General features: G+C 45.5%; 1 protein-coding gene across 1 annotated transcript in view; it reads right to left on the reverse strand.

Moving 5' to 3' along the window:
* Nucleotides 1-3,052: 3,052 nt before the first annotated feature.
* The window catches only part of plce1 (phospholipase C, epsilon 1), a 157,677-nt gene continuing 143,154 nt past the window's right edge, over nt 3,053-17,575 (reverse strand). Inside the window, exons 33-40 of the mRNA XM_056296770.1 lie at nt 14,557-14,818; nt 13,302-13,420; nt 12,477-12,605; nt 11,858-12,055; nt 9,116-9,292; nt 6,374-6,586; nt 5,393-5,625; nt 3,053-3,409 (exon numbers count right to left, since the gene is read on the reverse strand). Coding sequence (XP_056152745.1) covers nt 5,437-5,625; nt 6,374-6,586; nt 9,116-9,292; nt 11,858-12,055; nt 12,477-12,605; nt 13,302-13,420; nt 14,557-14,818 — 1,287 coding nt within the window. The 3' untranslated portion in view covers nt 3,053-3,409; nt 5,393-5,436. The remainder of the gene's footprint in view (nt 3,410-5,392; nt 5,626-6,373; nt 6,587-9,115; nt 9,293-11,857; nt 12,056-12,476; nt 12,606-13,301; nt 13,421-14,556; nt 14,819-17,575) is intronic.

The following is a 17,575-nucleotide window of genomic DNA, read 5'->3' on the forward strand; positions in this document are numbered from 1 at the left end:
AACAACTCAAATTAGAAATAAATAAAATAAAGCACTCATTTTCAAGTAAGAGTTTCGGTTTACGGTGGAATGTTCTTCACAAACGCTGCAGCTGAGAAGACGTTCGAGTCCACCAACATCAAACCGGGTCCATCCTGACATGGAGCTGACTGGAGAGCAGCGGCCGTGTCCAGGATTGGGAGAAGTCTTGGGTGGTGGGTCTCCTCACCCTCCATGCTTCGATGGGGGCCACCGTAGACACAACTCCACGACGCACCGCCAACACCCACCCAACACTGCAGCAGGAGTAACGTCTTCTCACCGCATGACTTGTTAAAAGGAAACCATACGTCAAAGAGAAGAGCAGTTTAAATTCAGTTACAGCTCACAACAGGAGAAGAGGAAAGTGGCCCCAGAATGAAACGGGTTTTTGATAAAAATTGGAAAACAACTGAAAAACAGGTCCAAATAAGTTTAAAGAATAAAAAAACATGGCAATGCTTTATATTTACTGCACGCAGTACGCGTTAGTTATTGAGTAATAAGGCTCTTGTGAGTATGTTTTCTCCCCGTTAAAGGTTTATTTTAGGGAGTTGTTCCTTATCCGATGCGAGGGTCTCAGGACAGGATGTTGTGTTGCTGTTGTGGTCACAGAGGCAAATGTATAATGTGTGATAATGGGCTGTACAAATAAAATGGACTTATGAGTCTTTATAAAATGCGTATTAACATTATTATGTGTTAATAAGACTATATAAGCATCAATAATAGCACCATCAACATGATTTCGGGCCACCAGGTGGCGCTTGGAAAACATGCAACCCCTACTTTTTCACTCGTCTTCGGTTGTAAATCCAACCGAAGACGAGTGAACACAACCCTCCATGACTACAAGTTATTAAAAGAATTTGGATAGTTCACAAAATGCGGAACTTACGACTTATAAGGGTGTTATTACCTATTAATTAATGCTTATTATGGTCAACACATAATAATGTTAATAAGCATTTTATAAGAACTCAGATTCTTATGCATTTCATAATTATATTATATTATATATAATTATGATACATAACTTAACATAATATAATTATATATAATATATACAATTATAATTTATGATAATATCATATATAAATGATATATAATTATAAATATAATTACATCTAATTATATTGTCTCTTAGAGTTAACCGTTAATTAATGCTTGGTACATGCACTTAATGTAAAGCGTTACCAAAAACAGCGCAGTGGATGAACAGATATCAGTCGAAGTTAAACTAGGGTTTAAAGTCCTCAGCAAAATGCAACTCGTTGTGTTGGGTATATATTAATATGTCTGACGTGTAGCTATATCCATGTTGGACTTTCAGATCAGAATTCATATTTGAGCTTGATTCCTAATGATCACCGTGTCTACACCAGACAAGGGGCAGTCATCGGAAAACACTGACTATCACATAAAGAGAAAGCAGAGGTGAGTAATGTGCAATGTGCAAAACACTGACAGAGGATCGTTCGCCTTCTGAGGGGCTGGTTTCTCAGAACCACCATAGTGCTCAAGGTAACGGTCCCATTGTAAGCAGGAGTACATCTCACACCAGCAGTCTGAGAGTGTACGTTTTAGTTGGTTATGTTTCTGCACTACAAAGCTGTGGCAGTGTGGGAAAACTTTCAGTTTGTCAAGCCTTGTCAGTCACTCTTAAAACGTCTTGACAACATCGTTTGAACCTTCTCATTGAAATTCTGTAAAAGCACTGGGCCGAAGGCCAAAAGTCACATGTCTCTCTAACGTAGGTGGATGCGATGAAGACTTTTTCCTAATGATCTATGAGCGCTACAACCTGTACTGACACCGGCCACCTCCAACCTCCAGATGTGGCCCAACCTCCAGATGTGGCTCAGACATGGAAAGGCAGTGATGAATCATGAAACGACTCGGGGGGCCACACAGCAGGATCCTCATGCCATCCATTATCCAAAATAGTTGTTCCCAGATTCCCATGATCCCCGCCGAGGCCGCTGACACACCAGGCAACTTTTGGGGGGACAACTGTTGAACAATATCTCTCGACACTGATGTGTCAATAATAATGAAATATCTTATCAGCTTGGAGGACATTTGTGTACTTTTTCCCCACCCGTGCCTGCCTTTCTCTGGGAATGTTTCCCATCTACATCTCCGAAAACAACCAGATCATCCACCTTCCTTACAGGACCGTGGAAACTGGAACAGTAAGAACATTCATGTCTGCTCTCTCTCTCTCTACCCTTTGAGCCTCCAACTTCAGCCTTTAGCTTCCTTTCTTAGCATTTCAAGAGGAATACTTCCCTCCATCCGTCTCATACTTTGAACTACACTAGAGTAAGGGAGTACTTATCCCTACGTCCTTACAAACACAATCAAATACATTACTGTATATTCACATCCAACATCTCACTGTAGTCTGAGCCTCGACAAAGTCCAGCTCCTCTCTTACCTCTACTGCCGAGGCAGCATGCACGTAAGAGACTGCGGTTTGTGTAGCTTAGATTAACATCGGACTTCCACGTGACACAACGTCTTCATATGTAAAGGCCGATTTTGCTTCTCTTATGTTCTCCTGTCTCTTAAGTTCAATTCTCCAAGAGATGCAAAACGGTACATATGGAAGAAAAGCCACATTTCTCCATTACACATGATGCTACACAGGGACTTCAAGATGATAAACCTCCATTCACTGAAGGGTTAGGGTTACGGGACATGCTTACTGCTTTTGTTGTGAGGCTCTTTGCATTCTCTAATGACTTGAATGGAAAGAAAAAAAGCAAAACAAAAACAAAAACACCAGCTGTCCCTGATATTCTGCAGGTCTCTCTGGAGTCCCAACAACAGGAAAAACCAAGAAGAGCAGCAGCTTCCTTCCACCGGCCGCAGCCAACTGTAACGTTCACTGGTCCAACACAGGGTTCAGTGGAACTTCTCCTCATAAATGTCCTTTGACCCACCGACTGGAACCCATCTCTGCCCGTCACTTAGCCAACCAATGGGACTTGAGGTGAACTCTATTAAGCACTCAGCCAGCCAACTGGGGTTAAGCTTAATCCTGTCCATCACCTAAACAACCAATGGGAGGCAGGATAAGAGTCCTCCAAGAGTGAGAAAGGAGTGTTCTTAGAATTTCAATATACATTGAACTCATTCTGCAACACCTCGCTCATCGCTGAAAGGGGGAGGTGGGTGGGGGGGTGGGGGTCCTCCAAATTCAGAAGATGGATTTTCTCTCTTGGATTTCATTTATGGACCTTCCAGTTCCTAAGGAGGTGAATCTTCCAGGCTGGAGGGTCGAGAGAGGAGGTGGGGGACCGGTCAACGGAGGAGGTCAGGAGGAGCCTCCCTGCCCCTGCTTTACCCTCTGCCATCCACACCTTCAGACCCACGGACAGATACCCTGCAGGCAAGATGACAGTTTCATGTTTTCTATCATTAGGACAAACAGACAGGATTTAAATACCAAAACATATACTCAGATCAGGGCTGTGCGACATGATGCTATGTATCATGTGAGGATAGAAAACGTCGTGTGGACGTGGTTTGGGTGTGAAAAGTTTGACACGGATCAGAAAACCGTATTTTGCAAAGTATGCCGCACGCCGGTCCCCACAACAGACGCCAACACCACGAGCCTCTTTTACCACCTACGGTAGAATCCCGCCAAACAGCACGGACAGTCTACTCGAGAGGCGCAGAGGAACCGCGGGCTCAGGACAAACCCCAGACTCCCGCTGCAGGAGGCTTTAGCCCCCAGCGTACTGTGTGCCAAAGAATCCCAGCGATGGAAGGGGACAGCGACTGCTGCTGGAACTTACATCTGCAAAGACATGGCCCGTGTACACAGTCGAGAAACGGGGGTTTGGTGAGTTGGTGCGAACACTCGACCCAAGGTGCACAGTGGCAAGCCAAAACACTTCACTCAAGTCGAGTTGCCTCGTTTGTATCAAGAGTGTCGGGCCAAACTAGAGGAGCAAATCCCCAACGTATGTACAACTGTTACATGCTTAATTGAAAATGTGCACAAAGGTCCCTTTCCATGTGGTGCTTTTATATAAATATTTATGACTTGGATTTACAGAAAATGTGCTGTATCGTGTTATGGGTCATTATGGTGATACGAATGACCTATATCATGACATATATAATTATCATGATATGAATGACATATATCATGACATATATAATTATCATGATATGAATGACATATATCATGACATATATAATTATCATGATATGAATGACATATCATGACATATATAATTATCATGATACGAATGACCTATATCATGAGATATATAATTATCATGATACGAATGCTATATCATGACATATATAATTATCATGATATGAATGACATATATCATGGTATATATCGTTATCATGATATGAACAACCTATATCATGATATATATCGTTATCGTGATATGAATGACATATATCGTGGTATATATCGTTATCTTATGAACAACCTATATCATGATATATATCGTTACTGTGATATGAATGATCTATACCATGATATACGTATATCGTTACTGTGATATGAATGATCTATACCATGATATACGTATATCGTTACTGTGATATGAATGATCTATACCATGATATATATCGTTACTGTGATATGAACGACCTATATCGTGATATATATCGTTATCGTGATATGAATGACCTATATCATGATATATATCGTTACTGTGATATGAATGATCTATATCATGATATGTATTGTTATCATGATATGAACAACCTATATCATGATATATATTGTTACTGTGATATGAATGACCTATATCGTGATATGTATTGTTATTATGATATGAATGACCTATATACTGGTATGAGATTTTGGTCATATCGCACAGCCCTAACTAAAATCGTTTTATTTTGTGTACGTGGGTGTGTGAGGGGAGGGGCTGGGGAGGGGGGGTTCAGGAGCATAATACTGCACAACTCTTCAATACTTTAAGGAATCACTGCCACCACTGCAAAGTATAATAATAATAGTAATAATAGCTGCTGCCAGCTATTATTTAATGTCGTATAACATGCAGATGATGCTGGAATTAGAGGTTATCAGGAGTTTAGCATGTCATCAGCATAGAACCAAGCGTAGAAATCAGCCGAATTCAGATATGTTACATCTCAAATTATCTGAATTCCTAAAACGCCATAAAACACAGATGCTGTCTCAGGTGTTAACGGGCACACATGACCTTTAGTAGAATTAGGATGTTCTCCTTCACACTCACAAACGACAAGAAAGTAGTTAGAGGAGGTTAAAGCTAAATACTGATGTTCCCTGTCACCTCAGTGGCTTCACCAGCAACACTCCTTCAACACGGTTCATATAGGGGGCGGGGAGCCACCATGACCATACCTCTGTTGCCTTCCCATGCACACACAGCAGACAGAGCGAGAGCCTCACTCCTGGATTTCTGTCAAAGCCACACAGCATGCAGCCTTCTCCTCCTTACTGTGGGCCGGCCCGTCGTGGCACAGCGTGAGCGACTGGCTGCCGCCGCCGCCGCCGGACACGCTGCGGCTGCGACTGGTCAGCTTCTTCAGCTCGCTGGCAAACGAAATGCCTCTCTTCTTGTCCTCACGCACCATCTGGGAGTAAAAAAAACCCCACAATATATACTTGTGTGCGATTGAAACATGCAAACAACCAACCAAACGACATGTTAGTTGTTAGTCAACACATTAGTCTTTTTTTTCAGGAGATTTTACCTTTATTGGACCAGGTGATCAAGGACAACATTAATTGCAAAGACAGTAAGGCGAAGGATTAAAGGTTGTGAGATGAGTGGGATGAAGCCGTTGAATAAATAAATAAACACCATAAAATGCAGTACACAATATGACAGAAATAGTAGAGTGCATAAGGACATGTACGTACAATGGCAGACAGACAAAACTCATCACATATGGCCGGAACACTACAGTAAATAGCGTAAAAACAGACAAACAAGCAAAGCAAACAGGAGTAAAACACATTTACAGAGGCGGACATCGGTAAAAACAAGCCCCGTAAGCAGTTGTTAAAACACTGGCAAGACAGAGCGGTAAAACAGGACAGTTCATTGAAATATAAAAGCACAGTATGCTAAGATGAAACGTTCCACGTCGCAGGACAACTGAAGCGCTCGCCACTCAATTTCTGAGTGACAACCACAAAACAACAAGTGTGTGTTAGTGACTATATGTCATAACTTATGCGCAGTAGTTCAGCCGTCGGTGATGACATCACAGCAGTAAGGGCGAGTAGAGGAAGACGCACACATGCACACAAGCCAGGTCTTTACAGGGTGTACAAGTCTCTAGTGCTGCACAGCACCATCACTGAGGCTGGGGCTACCTGCTCCTTGAGTTTGAGAATGAACTTCCCAGCGCCTTTCCAGCGGCTCTGGGCTTGATAGACGCACTCTTGGTCCAGTAGGACACGTTGCAGGGGCTTGGCTGCAGAGGACTTCTTAGAGCCTGCCTCCTTGGTCACTTCCTCCATCAGAATATAGTCACTGGGGTTTGGGTTGGACAGGATGCTGTAGGAATACTTGGCCTTTGACAGTGTCTAGGGGAGAGAGGGTGAGAGAGGAACAGATGAGAAACAACTTCATGGATCACTTCTGGTATATCTCTCTTGGTCATTCTTTGTGTATGCCCACTCTATAACTCTACATCAGAGATTTTGGAGTGTATCCCAGCATGCATTTTGAAGGCAGGCCGAAACCTTGGACAAGCAAAAAGTCCATCATAGGGCCCCCAATTGTATCTGGTCAAATACCCCACTCTTCTGAGTCATCCCAGTCGCTGCTCCACCCTCTCTGCTGATCCGGGGAGGGCTGCAGACTACCACATGCCTCCTCCGATACATGTGGAGTCGCCAGCCGCTTCTTTTCACCTGACAGTGAGGAGTTTCACCACGGGGATGTAGCCTGTGGGAGGATCACCCTATTCCCCCCAGTCCCCCCTCCCCCCCAACAGGTGTCCCGACCGACCAGAGGAGGCGCTAGTGCAGCGACCAGGACACATACCCACATCTAGCTTCCCACCAATAGACATGACCAATTGTGTCTGTAGGGACGCCCAACCAAGCCAGAGGTAGCAAAGGGATTCAAACCGGTGATCCCTGTGTTGGTAGGCAATGGAATAGACTGCTACGCTACCCGGACGCCCCCCGCTGGATTTCTGACCATTACCGCCCGCACCCGCAATGTGCTTGTTGACTCCTGCGCTTGTCGACTCCTGCCCGCTCCTGCAAACATTCTGACCATTCAGGCCCGCACAGTAGAATTCCATTGACTTTATGTCTTCTCCCGTCCCGCAGGGAAAACACATTACTTTACTGTGTACTATTAATACGGGGATGCATACCTGTCGGTAATAACGGAGTGAAATTACGTTCTAGTGCAATATTTACATTGATACCAGTGCATAATTACACTGATAATAGTGCAATATTTACATTGATACCAGTGCATAATTACATTGATACCAGTGCATAATTACACTGATAATAGTGCAATATTTACATTGATACCAGTGCATAATTACATTGATACCAGTGCATAATTACACTGATACTATAGTGCAATAGTTACATTGGTACCAGTGCAATAATTACATTGATACTAGTGCATAATTACAGATCTTCTAGTACAATAAGTACACCTATTCTAGGGCAAAATTAAACTGTATTTATTTGAGTTATTATTTTAGAACCTATGTTGTTTGTTGTGCTGAGGTTGTTTTATGTTTCTCTGTGTCTTTAACGCACTGATCAGGAGTAGCGCTCCTCTATTCTTTTCTCCTCTGCAGTCATACATGACACTTTGCTGTATAATAATAATATAATAATAATAATTACATCAAAAATACTGCACCGAACGCAACAGTTTTGAAAATAAATTATACAACAAAAGTAATATTAAAGTATTTTAAATACTTTTATTATTAAATAATAAAATACAGAAAGAAAAATAAAAAATAAAATAAATAAAATGCAACCGAAAAACGAATCGACTGCTTTGCAACAAAGTTTTTTTATTCATCTGATTAAAAATAAAATAAAATAAATAAGAGCAGCAACATGTTGGCTCCACGGTCAGTGACAAACACGACATGGCCAACTAGCAGTGACGCGTCTATTCCAAACCCACAGAGCTTCCCCAACAGCAGGTTTCTGATGGCCTCTCCTGGTTCTGACACACCATCTTCGAAGGGAGCTGCAAACACCACCCTTGAAACGAGAGTGAAATGTTTGTTTGTGTAATGGACGGTGCTGGCTATGAATGATGTGTTGTGGTGATCCTCAGTCAATATACACAGCCATGTTTCCGTGATGGGCTTTATCGCCGTTGCCATGACGCCTGCAGGGCCTGAGCTCTCTCCTCCATATGTCAGGGTACAGTGGTTGGATGAGGCAAATCATCTTTTACATCACATTTGTCATATTTAGTGACTACATTAACAACATCTTGAACTACGTCAACAAAGTCTTCCCCGGCGACGACGTCATACGGCCGAATGTCTCCACAGCAAAGTGCGACACATTTCTGATTACATCTTGTTGATACGTGCAGGGAGAAGAGCTTTAGCTTTGAAAGACAGCTTACTCTGACTGGGGAGAATGGAGCAGGTGTGTCACCTCAACCCAGAGGTGCCGGACTTGTGCCCGCTGGACATCAACACTTTTGCACATCTGTCACAGCTAACACAGTCCAGTTCTTTACCATCTCTGTCCGTCACAACTGAGACATTTTTCGAAATACCAGACTTGCTTGCTTTGTTTTTGTATTGTGATGACCAACTTTGAGTTTCTTCTCAACTTCATGTGTTGACTCCATCTTTCTTGTCAGCGCTAGTTAAATTGCGGCACCCGCAGTTTGTTTTTTGACCTGCCCGCAGCTAAGTTAAAACCGCCCACTCCCGCGAGATTTACGTTGGGTCTCGTGGGATCCTCTAATTTAGAGTCTGTTGTTGACTGAACATGCATGTCTTAGGAAGAAAACCCAGGACCCTCATCTGTCCTGATGAAAGACAGAGGTTTGAGACACAAAAAGGGAAAATCAATCAATAGCAACCTGTTTTCTCTTCTGACCTGTTGTATGATGTCCTGAGCGGTGCTGTAGCGCAGGGCCTTGATCACTGTGTGAGGCTGCTCCGGGGACACGTCATGCACCTGGACAAAGAACATCTCCTCCTCTCCTCCTCCGTCTCGGCCTCCCACGGTGACCTCTTCCTCTCCCTCCACCACGGCGTTCATCTCATTACAGCTCTGCCACAATTCCACCAAAATGTCCACAATCATAATCTGTGTTGTGCCAAGTCAACACCAGTACACACATCACTCACCGGGTATGTGTAAACAGGGTCAAAGGTCAGGTCTACACTCTACAGAGTGAATCTGTTATAAATGTGTTATAACAAAAGCGTCAGGCGCCAAACGGCCTACAAACTAAGTTGGCCAGACAAGACTAAATGATGGAAATCAGTATCTACCGGTCTCATAGAGGTGGTTATCAGCTTGCTGTATCTGGCCAAGTACCCCACTCTTCCGAGCCGTCCCGGTCTCTGCTCCACCCCCTCTGCTGATCCGGGGAGGGCTGCAGATTACCACACGCCTCCTCCCATACATGTGGAGTCGCCAGCCACTTCTTTTCACCTGACAGTGAGGAGTTTCTCCAGGGGGACGTAACACGTGGGAGGATCACACTACTCCTCCCAGTTCCCCCTCCCCCCTGAACAGGCTCCCCCGACTAACCAGAGGAGGTGCTAGCGCAGCGACCAGGACACATACCCACATCCGGCTTCCCACCCACAGACACGGCCGATTGTGTCTGTAGGGACGCCCGACCAAGCCGGAGGCAACACAGGGATTCGAACCGGCGATCCCTGTGTTGGTAGGCAACGGAATGGACTGCTACGCTACCCAGACGCCCCTCAAACCCGTAATTATGTACATTTCTATATCAAGAAGAATGACACAGTGTCAAAGACTCTTGGTTCCAGAGGGCTGACAGTTAAAGAGGGTGCTTTCTACATGTTTGGATTCCATAACCTGAACACTGTGTGTGCAGCTACCACAGTGATGTGCCACCTCACAACTACTTAAGGCCACAATTAGCTTTCTTATTCATTACTTTTACTTTGTGAGTAAGAGTTCATTCATATATTCCATCCATCCATCATCCAAGCCGCTTATCCCAACCGGGGTCGCAGGGATGCTGGAGCTTATCCCAGCAGTCATTTGGCAGCAGGCGAGGAGACACCCTGGACAGGCTGCCAGTCCATCGCAGGGTCCACACACACACACACACACATATACATGGGGACAATTTAGTATGGCCGAGTCACCTGACCTACATGTCTTTGGATTGTGGGAGGAAACCGGAGCCCCCGGAGGAAACCCACACAGACACGGGGAGAACATGCAAACTCCACACAGAGGATGACCCGGGACGACCCCCTAAGGTTGGACTAGCCCGGGGCTCGAACACCGGACATTCTTGCTGTGAGGCGACCGCGCTAACCACTGTGCCATCATGCCGCCAAATATATAAATATCCATATCAATTCATCTATACATATATATATATATATATATATATACATAAAATAGTATACAACATTGCTTAAGCTGTTGAGAAGTCAGATTTGGTCTAGATTTTACATCTAGACAAAGATGTTCATAATATCGCCACAGGGGAGCAGTATGGCCTACATCATGAGCCACTGAGGGAGTGTTCTTATAGCTTTTACACAGGGTAAGGATCGGCTGATAATGTCAACTAATGAGCAACGATTCGTCTCTGCTACATAACGGTCCCCTGTTTTCACTGTCACTTTAAGATGCCAAGGTTCCCACTCTTTTTAGGAAATTTATTTCCAGGACCTTTCAAGGACATTATCCATGACTTTCGCTAGGATCTGCCTAGCAGCTGTTGTTCATGGAAGGTCATGTCATTCAGTGGAAGCCTCACCAAGAACCCATATTTTGATTTTGAGATACTTTATTGATCCCTGTAGGGAAATTCTTCCTCTGCATTTAACCCCTCCTAGCAGTGTAGGTAGGAGCAGTGGGCAGCCGCCGTGCAGCACCCGGGGACCAACTCCAGTTCGTCTTGCCATGCCTTGCTCAGGGGCACAGACACAGGTATTAACCCTAACATGCATGTCTTTTTGATGGTGGGGGAAACCAGAGCACCCGGAGAAAACCCACCGCAGACACGGGGAGAACATGCAAACTCCCTACAGAGGACGACCTGGGATGACCCCCAAGGTTGGACAACCCCGGAGCTCGAACCCAGGACCTTCTTGCTTTGAGGCGACAGCAGTAACCACTGGGCCACTGTGCCACCAAATATGCACGGACAGGCAGACTGACCGACACACAAACACATACGTACGCACAGCATTCATCGTACAATTATCATTTGATCACTGAGTTTCACTGAAACGTCTGCGTTTGTGATCATGTTTCTCATCACGGCGGCAGGAGGACATTAGTTTAAGGGTTCATTCATATGTGGGTGCAACATAAGAGACATTCGACTCTGTGGCATACCAAAACACCTATGTGTGGGGGTGGTTGGGGGTGTATGTTGAACCACAGTCTCTAAATACACTTGGTCACTATCAGCTGGTCACTGAACATATGTGACCTCTGCACTAATCAGGACATTAGATCAACCTGATCGTATTCCATGACCGGAAAACTAGTCCACACATTCCCATGTTTTCCAGCTCGTCTGGGCATCTCGGGTGTGTTCTTGCTACAGAGCCATCTAAACTTAAGTCTGGAAGTAGGTTTAGATACTGCTGCAACAGCTGTGCACGGTACCTCCTCTCTTGTTTTCAGGCATATCCGTCCTACGTATCCCTCCTCAGCGTTCCAGCTGTTGACGAGCCTGAAGACCTCCTCCTCGGGAGCTAGGGGGCGCTGCTGAGGGCAGCGCCGCGCCTCACTGCGTTCCTTCAACAGAGGAAGCTTCTCTTCACACAAGAAGTACTCCGATGGATTTCCTGCCGTTGTTAGAATCTAGGAGAGGTGGGAGGGAGGGATGTCAGTGTGAGAAGTGTGTGAAATGTAAACCTGTATCTCTCAAACACACACACACACACACACATAGGGACAGTTTAGTACGGGTGAGTCACCTGACCTACATGTCTGGACTGTGGGAAGAAACCGGAGCCCCCGGAGGAAACCCACACAGACACGGGGAGAACATGCAAACTCCACACAGAGGACGACCCGGGACGACCCCCAAGGTTGGACTACCCCAGGGCTCGAACCCAGGACCTTCTTGCTGTGAGGCGACCGCGCTAACCACTGTGCCGCCCACATTTGGGAGTCTCTAAATGTAAAAGCCTGAACGTGTGTGCGAATGTACTGCCAGTGACAGCGTGTGCACACGATTCAGTCGTAAAACAACAACAGACGCTCCGTCTCCATGACCGACCGTGTCCAGTAGCTGTTTAGCGGTGGTCTGCTCGCTGACACAGACCACGGAGAAGGGCTCTGGTCCTGGAGCTCCATGCACCGTCACTCTGTGCTGCTGGGAGGCTCGCTTCTCCTCTGAACCGAACAGCTGACATACACAAGCAAAGGCAGCGTTAGTGGCGGCATGCTTCTTAAAACTATTTTTTACAGTATTTTCTGTATTTTACTTTTAAATTTTACTTATTTAAAAGTTTTATTTTATTATTTTTTTATTCATTATTAACATTTATTTTTACTTATTTTAACCCAGCCACTGAGGATGGAGTAAAATAAAATTAAAATTACTTTTAAAAATGTATTTATTTTATTCATTGTTATTATTTTTTTGATTTTAAATTTTATTTTACTTTTAAATTTTACTGCAATTTCAGTCTTGATAACTAGCCTTACTGAGACAGAATCAAATTCCTTGTGCAGGTCTACTTTTGACAGTTCTTATAACGTACAGTCACCAGCTGAAATAAAGGAGTATTAAAAGAACTGCCTGCAGGACAACCAGAATTTCAAGTCTAAGACATGTAGTACAGCTCAGTGGTTCTCAATCAGGTCCTCACGCACCAGCAGCACTGCAGGCCTCTTGCGGGCAGGTAGGTGGTTACGTTCACCGGTTGTCGCGGGTCCGAAACAGATGATGTGAAAACAAAAGCAGGTGCTGCAACACCCGCCACAGCAGGTGAGTGTGATTTACTGGCAGGGTCAGGGGTCCCCGAGGACACGTTTGAGAACCACTGGCAGAGATAATGAGTTCAGCTCAATCCAGTCCCAAAGCAAGGACACGTCTTACCATAGATGAGGGAATAGTGCCCCCTGTGGGGCCCTCCTCTGTCCTGCGGCTGTAGATGAACAGGCTGGAGACCTCTAGTGGCTCGTTGTGCTGTGTCCTCAACTGGATGTGTCTGTAACCTGAAACATGCACAAATGCACAGACACACACACACAGAGACACACACACAGACACACTAGTTGTCAGAGGAACGATATGAAAAGACAACCTGTGACTTTTTTTTTTACCTTTGCTGCAAGAATTGAGTCCTTCCACTCACTTTGATGCTTAATGAAAGTTTAGTTTCATATTCTTTTTCTTTTTTTTTTTGGACCCCCCCCCCCCCTTTCCCCCAGTTGTATCCGGCCATACCCCACCCTTTCGAACCGTCCCGATCGCTGCTCCACCCCCTCAGGCGATCCGGGGAGGGCTGCAGACTACCACATGCCTCCTCTGATACATGTGGAGTCGCCAGCTGCTTCTTTTCACCTGACAGTGAGGAGTTTCACCAGGGGGATGTAGCGCGTGGGAGGATCACGCCAGCCCCCCCCCCCCCCCCCGAACAGGCACCCCGACCAACTAGAGGAGGCGCTAGTGTGGCGACCAGGACACATCCACATCCGGCTTCCCACCCGAAGACATGGCCAACTGTGTCTGTAGGGACGCCCGACCAAGGGATCGCCGGATTCGACCCGGCGATCCCTGTGTTGGTAGGCAACAGAATAGACCGCTACGCCACCTGGACGCCTATATGCTTTTCTTCTGTTTTTAAACGGATGCCTTCCTTCAGAGCATGTTGTAATGAATGAGCAGGTAAATGCATTTACAGCGGTTCTGTTGCCTGTGGACATGAGGTACACGAGGGATAAAGTGATACGGTTCAGTGGTGTTGTTCTGTGGTGTTGTCTTGTTCTGTGGTGTTGTCTTGAGAAATGTTCTCTACACTTCAAAAACTGGTTTTATCTGCTGCTTTTCACAGAAACATGTCAGAGGGGGTCTAGACTTACTGCTTCTAACACTCGAGGTAATTCAACCAAGAAGCCAAAACTGAGTCAATGACATGGGACATCCTTGTCTTGTGAACATGCTGCTTGGACACTGCGGCTCAGCAAAGTCGGGAATCACCAGGTGAGTCGAGTGTTTACTGGACTCGACTTGGTTCGGCGGCCTTTTCATGGCAGCTGTTTTTCCGTGTTTTAGACCCCCGTAACATAAAAAAAAAACCTTTGTATAAACGTTCCTGTCTACAACATGGCTACTCTCTCGAGGTCCCCACCTGGTTTGAGGGCCTTCAGGGGAAGGGTCCTCTGCGCAGTGGTCTGGGAACTATTGTTCTCCACCACGGCGATCCGTAGGAAGCACATCTCCTCAAAGTACACGGAGAACTGGAAGTGCTCGCTCCACATGGGGTTGAGCGTGTTGCGGTGGATCGGCTTGGTGCGAAAGTGGCAGTTGTCGACAGGCATGCCCAGGACGTCCACCTCAATGCACGGGCTTCCGGCACTGTTGCTCGGGCAGACATTCTGACCAGAAACGATCTGGGAGAGGGCCGCCGAGGAGCGGAATTAGAAAAGGAGGGCAAAGAACAGAGGAGGAAGTGAAAAGAAAGGATATGTGAGTTGACAGAATCACAAACGAGTAACACAACCATGTCGAGTAGACTTTAGTTTACACACCTGTGTCTGACAAGCACTGCTGGATCCTTTTAACATAATCCCCCCTCTCAAATATAATCCCCCTCTCACATCAAGTGGGGTTTAGGGCCATTTGATAAAACGGTCTGACAGCAGGTACGAGTGAGCAATAAGCCAAACAAAGAAACTGTGAGGTTGCTCTGAACTGCCCATCAAGACTACTTCACCTCTCTCTCTCTCTCTCTCTCTCTCTCTCTCTCTCTCTCTCTCTCTCTCTCACACACACACACATAACATGCACACAAACATATGGAGTCTCAGGGCCTCCTGTGTAGACAGTTTTCACAGTGCCTCAGAGGTCAGACAAGCTTTTCCAGGGCTGAGCTGCACCTCCCCTTTATTTAGCCTGTAATGCACCAGTTTACACAGGGAAAAGGGGGGGGGGTATCAATTTAGTGCAAAAAATAAAAATGTCACAACACAATGCCGTGATGATTTAAGTATTGAAGCATTTCCCCTGAATCACAATGCTGAAGAGCAATGAACAGATGCTGTGAAGAGGACTCGTGTAACGATTTCGACATGTCTGGATGCTGAATTAGAATTGTTTGAATGTTTATTCAGGTAAGCATTTTAAACTTTCGTACTACAGGGGGCTACAAATAACTACTTTTTGTTGTACATTTTCATTGGATTATTGTAGTGTTCAAATTTAATTGCGGATAAGAGACGATGGAGCCTTGAAAAAAAAAATCATCTCATCTCATCTCATCCCATCATCAGCCGCTTCTCTGGCGTCGGGTCGCGGTGGCAGCAAGCTAAGTAGGGCACTCCAGACGTCCCTCTCCCCAGCAACAACCTCCAGCTGCTCCTGTGGGATGCCAAGGCCTTCCCAGGTCAGATTGGACATGTGGTCCTTCCAGTGAGTTCTGGGTCTACCCAGGGGTCTCCCCCCAGTTGGATGTGCCTGGAAAACCTCCAAAGGAAGGTGCCCAGGAGGCATCCTAATCAGATGCCCGAACCACCTCAACTGGTTCCTTTCGACGCGAAAGAGCAGCGGCTCTACTCCGAGCTCCCTCCAGATGTCCGAGCTCCTCACCCTATCTCTAAGGCTGAGCCCAGACACCCTACGGAGGAAACTCATTACAGCCACTTGTATCCCCGATCTCACCCTTTTGGTCACTACCCAAAGCTCATGACCACAGTTGAGTGTTGGAACGAAGACTGACTGGTAAATTGAGAGATTTGCCTTCCGGCTCAACTCCCTCTTCACCGCAACGGTCGGGTACAACTAACAATATTGTGATTGTGAAAAATCATAATATGCAGCAAATTGGCACTAATATCCATCCGTTATCCAAACCGCTTATCCTGCTCTCAGGATGCTGCAGCCTATCCCAACAATCACTGGCACTAATATTGTAATGTCAAATCGGGAGTTACCTGCCAACCCCCAGCGGTTTATCATGTAACAGGATGCAAAACCTTCATGAGAAACTTGGGCCAACAAAGGTAAGACAGTAGGAACATTTCTGTTTCCCAAAAAAAGTAAAACGGTCACACTTTGATTTATAATTTACAAAAACCAAAGCCATTAATTCTGCAGAATGACTCAACAAATTTTTCTTCTCCCAGAGAAGGAGATTTTCCTCAGAATTATGAGTCACTAAGTTTGCTGGCTTTGCTACTGTTGACCTGGCAGCAATGAAGAGAAGTGCAGATAAAATCCACGTTGCACACCAGCATGTGGAGACACTATGGGTTAACATTTGAATTCCCACACATGAGCCACTGTCGCAGTCAGTACCAGAAGGCATCAAGGACACGGTCAATGTATTGTACTGAATTCAGGGGGCAGCTAGGATGCGAACCTGGGTTGCCTGGACCACAGGTGGCTGCGCTAACCAGTCAACTAAAGGGTCCAAACCATTAGCCATGGGTAGTGAGTCTAGTCATCCGTAGTCGTTACAGTATTAGCACCCCCCCCCCTGAAAAGGCACAAGGTTAGTACTCGTTTTAATACTGCAATATTAACATATGGTTTGTGTCTTAAAGTAGTTTTGAACTATAAGAACTCTTTCTTACTGTTCGTTTAATTGAGTTAGCGTTAGCTTAATGTGAGCTAGTGTTAGGCTACGGTAATGCTCACTAACATATTTGTTGTTTGTGTATTTGTAACTAGCTCTTACGTTGGTTTTGGGATTTCCAATAAATCTAAAATCATCAGCTCAAGTGTCAGACCATCTTTCGGAGGGATGTGCTACAATAAGACCTTGTAAATAACTCAGTTTATGTTTTAGCTCTAAAGAAGAGTTAGTCCTGTTGAACAGGTCATTTCCGTTGCTTTTATTACGTATTTTACCTGTTTTAAGCTTAGGGTCTTATTTCTTGTTTTGACTGGAGGGGCTTTTATTTTGAAAACTACTCGCTGATACTTACCTAGTTCCTACCGCGAGCAAGACAAGTGAGAAAACGGTGAAATAAAAGCACATACATCTCATCTCATCTCATCACATCATATCATCAGCCACTTCTCTGGGGTTGAGTCACGGTGGCAGCAAGCTAAGTAGGGCACTCCAGACTTCCCTCTCCCCAGCAACGCCCTCCAGCTCCTCCTGGGGATTCCCAAGGCGTTCCCAGGCCAGATTGGACATGTAGTCC

The sequence above is a fragment of the Lampris incognitus genome, chromosome 17 (genome assembly GCF_029633865.1).
Source record: "Lampris incognitus isolate fLamInc1 chromosome 17, fLamInc1.hap2, whole genome shotgun sequence".
NCBI classification, from domain to species: Eukaryota; Metazoa; Chordata; class Actinopteri; order Lampriformes; family Lampridae; genus Lampris; species Lampris incognitus.